This window comes from Halichoeres trimaculatus, unplaced genomic scaffold (genome assembly GCF_033239565.1).
Source record: "Halichoeres trimaculatus isolate MK-OKI-2021-1 unplaced genomic scaffold, fHalTri1.1 fHalTri1_scaffold_3, whole genome shotgun sequence".
Classification (NCBI taxonomy): Eukaryota; Metazoa; Chordata; class Actinopteri; order Labriformes; family Labridae; genus Halichoeres; species Halichoeres trimaculatus.
In genome coordinates this window covers 21,607,299-21,613,298 of record NW_027437181.1, presented here as the reverse complement: position 1 = coordinate 21,613,298, position 6,000 = coordinate 21,607,299, and the positions used below count along the sequence as shown (strand labels likewise).

General features: G+C 42.0%; 1 protein-coding gene across 1 annotated transcript in view; it reads right to left on the bottom strand.

Moving 5' to 3' along the window:
- Nucleotides 1-1,752: 1,752 nt before the first annotated feature.
- fto (FTO alpha-ketoglutarate dependent dioxygenase) overlaps nt 1,753-6,000 on the bottom strand; it is a 121,286-nt gene continuing 117,038 nt past the window's right edge. The window contains exons 9-10 of the mRNA XM_074667118.1: nt 4,017-4,157; nt 1,753-3,324 (exon numbers count right to left, since the gene is read on the bottom strand). Coding sequence (XP_074523219.1) covers nt 3,318-3,324; nt 4,017-4,157 — 148 coding nt within the window. The 3' untranslated portion in view covers nt 1,753-3,317. The remainder of the gene's footprint in view (nt 3,325-4,016; nt 4,158-6,000) is intronic.

Genomic DNA, 6,000 nt, shown 5'->3' with positions numbered 1-6,000 from the left:
CAATGCATACCTGTGGCTCTCACCAGTGCTATGTAATTGTCTTTTCAAGTGGGGCCCTTTTCCAGTCGGCCCCTGAGGGGAGAGCGCTCCACACTCATCCATCACTCAGTCACTCAGCCACTACAGGAAGTAGTTAACATGGGCGACCTCTGGGATGGCTGTCCGCTGTTGGTAGGGGGGTTGTGGAGTGGAGGATTTTGGAGGAATAGACAGAACATCAGGCGTCACTTCATCACTAGGAGTGACATCATTCAATCAATCAACCCATCAATCACTCCGTCAGAGAGGCTGTTTGCTCTGCTAATCCAGACGGTTCCTTTTAAGTATTAAGAAAACAGAAACAAGAAGCAGCTGGTCAGAAAAAAAGCAAGTACAAATCCTTTTCTTGGTGAACATATATCTGACAGATATATTTTCTAAACTGAGACTTTTTGCCTTATAATGGCTCCCAATAAAAAATTTCAGGGGTCAAAGGTTTTTCCTTTCGTAAATAATCCGGCAAGGTACGCAAAAGTGTGTGCCAAATGGATCAGCACTAAGTCCCTTGACTGTTGAGACATTTAACTGAAAGCCTGGCCCTCACTAAAAGATCTGTAAAATCATAACAGGTGTTAAAAAGCAAGACCTCACAGGTAAGGGGGAATAATGATTTATATTCACGGTTTTGTTCTTTAAGTGTGTGGAGTGCAACAATATGGCCTACACAGCATGCCTCACGCTAACAGACTCCATTCACTTACAACCACAATCCTGTCCCTCAAAACTGGAAATCTTACAAAATCTCTTGCTGTCAAACACGACTTTGAAGTAAACAAACAGACAATGGGATGGGAAATGTTGTTAGCTGCTTGGCTGCCTCTCATGTCCCTTGCACATGTTGCACGCCTACGGTTCTAAATCATGTGGCTGGGATCTTCATCTGATCCAGAGCTGATCTGCTAAAGTAAAATCACGCTTGACATTCTTTAGACTGGGAAAGTTTGGCTGGATCATTTTTAAAATCATTCAAACGTTTGCTGACTTTTCAACTGTTTTTGGTTAAAAAAAAAATGAAGGTTGGCATAAAACAAACAAAACATGGTCAAACAAATGACAGTTTAGAACAGGTGTTTGCTTCAGTTCTATAAAAAATAATCATAAAAACATAAAACAAAACAAAATGAATGAATAAATAAATAAAGACAGTTTACTTTTTTTCAGGACCGTAAAAGCTTTGAACATTTGCTTTGTTTTATCCCCCAACAAAGCAAATGTTCAATGCTTCATTACAAGATGACCTTGCTGTTGCTCCTTTCCTACTCTATCAACTGCCGTCTCTTTCAATTAAGACATTAGAGGTCCAAATATATCTTTAAATAAATGAAAAAGAAAATATTAAAGGATGTTCTGATTCATTCATTTTAAAGTTCTATGTGAGTATCAGCCTTGGACTGGTGTGAAAATACTTGAGCTCATCCCCGTTGGTTGATGCTGTCCCATATATTGTATCTCTGGAGACGCAGAGATTATAAGGGGGAAGTCACTAACTTTCACCACTGTGGAAAAGAAAAGAGACAAGTCCACTGGTTTGAGACTAGTTCACAACATGAAGAGGCATGCTATCAATTAACTTTCAAACACATGTGCATGTGTGAGGAAAGGCTTGCACCTGTCACGTGTTTTTTTCACCCTGTGTCTTATAAAAGTGACAAAAGCACAAAAAAGACAATGCAACACAGGTCATTGGATAAAACACTGTTTTTTTTATTTACTGCCATTCCTATTGCTTCAGACAGACAAGCTGTGGCGCAGGGAGCACAGAGTGATTCAAACAAGTCAACGCTACTGCCGATCTACAAACAAATCTCTGACAACAACAAACAACAGAGGCGCAGCAAAAAGAAGCAAGAAGAACAGCGTTTGGCAACCATTAACATCTTGGAAAAAACTTCAGAAGTAAAAAAAGGAGTGCATTCTGCATTTTTAATAGTAAACAGCGTCTCTACTTCATCATGAACTAGATAGAGAAAGGAATCAAACGAAGAGGGCTGCTACACTGCTTTGACGTCGGCCCCCTTTTCCACCCTTTTAAGCTTTTTTGAAAATGGATTTTGTCAGAAGCTCTGGATCTTTCTCTCATACTCTCTCTGTCTCTCTCTCGGATGGCCTGCAGCATTACAGGGGAATGTGGTGCTCTACACACTTTAAGAGTAATTAAAAGCGATTGAACAGCTGTAATTATGAGAAACGGCGGTTGTGTTCCGGGTCATTCTATCAGAGCTGCCTTTCATCAGAGCAGAGGCAGAGGGGGCCCCGCTGCTACTCTCTGTTTCTCCATATGTGTATCTTCAAGAACAAACAACTGGCAGGCTGCCTACAGGCTCACACACACTATCACATTCATACACACACACACACACACACACACACACACACACACACACACACACACACACACACACACACACACACACACACACACACACACACACACACACTATCACATTCATACACACACGCCTTCATGTAGACAAGTGGGACAGTGTACATGCACAAGCACAAACACACAAGCCAACAACTGATCACATGTATAATGAACACACACAAACACTCACATTCACGAGTACACACATTAAAATAGCACAAGCACACCTTTGCAGCGTAAACTCTAAACAACACATTCTTCATGTTCTTCATGGGTGACATTCATAACTTTCCTCTTATACTCTTTCTTTGGTCTCTTCGGGTCGTTCCACTGGTGAACACAATAATAATAAAGGGGGTTACTATACACAGGTAAATGCAATGCCAGGTGAGCAGTTTTTTACCATTCTATACTGTATTATAACACTGTGTGACAAGTAGAAAGCATATATGTATGTACGGTACTGTGACTACTGAGAATGAGTCAATCCATTGATAAAAGCATATCTGGGTTACATGAGGTTACGTAACAGAATACACAGAAATAATAAATAGTTACACATGTATGCTAACACTGAAATGCCGGTTCCACTTATATTTCGTTAGACCATTGTGACACTAGTAGCTTGTTGCTAAGCGTTGCGCTGTTAGCATGTTACTGAAGCACTATTTTGATACTATTGTGGTGCTCTGGTTTCCTTCCAGCCAGCTCCAAGGTGTAGCGGCTGAGATGCCGGGGACTTCTTGGGTAGTGGAGGGGGGGGTAGATGCTTCAATCAAAAGAAAATCAATCTTGGTAGAATTAAAACAGAGGAGTGTTCAGTGGTCTGTGCCCTCAGATGATGTGGGGGGCCATTCAAAAAGCTGGTGGGGTAATTCTTTTGTCTTTCCGTCCGACTACCTCAACCCATCCTTCACATTCTGGTGGAAATAAAACAAAAACAAGACAACTTTTATCAGTAAGAACAATCAGCCACCTCAACGTTTAACACTGTGAGGTTAAAATTAAGAACATGAAGAAAAAAAAACATTTAAGGAATTTGTGCTGCTAATTGATGGAATAATGCAGGCCCTGAGGGACCCTCTAAAAACACTGTAATGATGATGAACCAAAAGGAAGACAGACATGCTATAACTTCATGGTGAAGTGTGCTGTAATAGGAAATCCAAATACCTTTGGTACTAATTACTTTATATTTACAGTACGAGTCTTTAACAAGCTTTTCTGCGCATTTATGTGGACGTGTATGAAATATTAATCATTTCAGAGTCAGGAGAAAGTTTTTGATACCCTGAACAGGTTTTGCGAACAACTCCTTGAGTTTGAAAGTAAATTATTTTACAATAAATAATGTATTCTCCTTAAGAGGCCCAAAGTAGTAGTTTTTCCAAGTGTAGTTTTACAGTATGCTAAACTGTCTACATTTTTCACATCTGTGTGAATAAAAGTATTCCTTAACAATCAGATGAAGCATTGAATAAACAAGAGAATGAATGGATGAATGAATGAATGATTGAATGAATTAATTAATGAATGCATGCTGCAGAACCTACATATTGTATATGTATAATACATATAAGCCAACTTCCACTCTTCAACATCTCCATCCTACCTCCAGAGCAGTGACTCCACTCTGTTGATGATGTCGGCCAGATCAAAGGGCAGTGGCATGCCGGGGTCATCCACACCCCAGAAGGGTCGATCCACTGGGGCCTCCTCAGGGGGTAACGTCTGGGCCAGACTGGAGTGGCACCTGAGGCGACAGTGAACAGGAAACAAGCGCACCCATTAACTCCTCCTTCCAATCAGAAACAACTGGTAGACACTCATCAAGGTTAGGACACACGTCACAAGGCGCATGCAGAACTTCCAACGTATACTTTAATTTTTTGACACATGGGATGCTGCCCTTGAGTAAAGATTACACATCGACAAACTGAGGCAAATATTGATGAAGCCTGTTGAATGATAAATCTGTCTGGTCTCTGCATGGACTGATGAAGGCTTTCAAGGGTCAGCTCCAGAAATATGAAGTTGTTTGGTCAACAGTGGGTGTGCTAACTCATCCTTAAACACACTGTGGGTTTGTCTGTTTGACCAGGAGGCAATCGGCTTGTGTGTTTCCTCTGCTTTTTATGACAGCTAATAACACTGGGCTCAATTACAACCTCCAGGATACAAGAGTAAGTGTGTCTGTGTGACCCTTGAGTACCAAGGAGGTGGGAAGTTTTATTTTCATACATATCAAAGATAAACACTCCTTACATTTATGTATGGTTATGAAAATGTTGATCCCTTTGTGATTTGAACATAATTTTTCTCTGCTTTAAAACTTTCAAACCAGCAAAGCCCATCCAGCAGAATTCCTTCAAGGGAGTTGGAGAAAGTGATGTGTCAGGAAAGTGTTTCCAAAGCACGGAATAGCAGCACCAGTATCAGGCTGATGAGAAACCATGATATCATGCATCACGATGAATGTCCCTTTCATTTTACACACACACACACACACACACACACACACACACACACACACACACACACACACACACACACACACACACATACACATACACACACACACACACACACACACACACACACACACACACACACATAGCAGGATGGTTTCACAAGAACATCACTCTCTGTTGTTGCAATCATGACAGAGCAGTGACAAATCCAGCCCTTTCATGTCACTGTGTGATTTTTTTTTTATGATTAATAATCTGGGGTTGGCTGTAATTTCTTCCGTGTTTGGAACCCCCACAGACCTCAGCCACATCTTTTGTCAGACCAGTGTAAATATTTACTGCAGTGACTTGGTGTTGCTCTCTGCTGTCATTGTAAATCTGCCCTCCCTCTGCCTCTTGACAGACGAGGGTGACCCCTGACCTGGAGGTGCAGGAGGGAGGGGTGAAGGATGGCATTTGTAGGGTGTGTATGTGTGTGTGTGCTTGGTGAGTGGTGTCCAAAGAATTTCCTTCAACAGCCACGAGGCCAGTTATACTCCCCACTCAGTCATCATGCCAGGGTCTGTCCTATCATATCCTTCCATCCCATACAAAAACAAAAACAACCCTTGCACTCACAACCACACACACAACCACCACCACCTTGTGGCCAGTGACTACAGGAGGGGATGAAGGGGACATGGAGGCTGAGGAGACGGATATGGGGTCAGTTATGGATGCAATGAGGGGTTGTTTAAGTTGTCAGGGGACAGTCGGGGGCTGCCACAATTTGTGGTTATATATTTTCACTGGAGCCACTTAATGCTCGCCTGGCTCTGGGCCTAAGTGCTGCATTTTGGTGCGGTTAGCCCTTTAAAGAGCTGCTGCATTACGGTGGTGAGGAGCAGCATTAACATCCACTGTTCCAATATATCTTCTGTGCTCTGGATCAGGGCCTGATAATAGCATCTGTTAACATGCACTAAGTACCATTATGTAGCACATCACTTCATAAATAATACGATTAGGCGACCTTGGGGCTTTGCGACGAGCCGTGTGTTTAAATGTTCTCATCATTTATTTAGGGTGCGAATTAAAGGAAGCGCCACTTCAGAGGAGGAGGAGGAGGACATGGCTGGCATACAT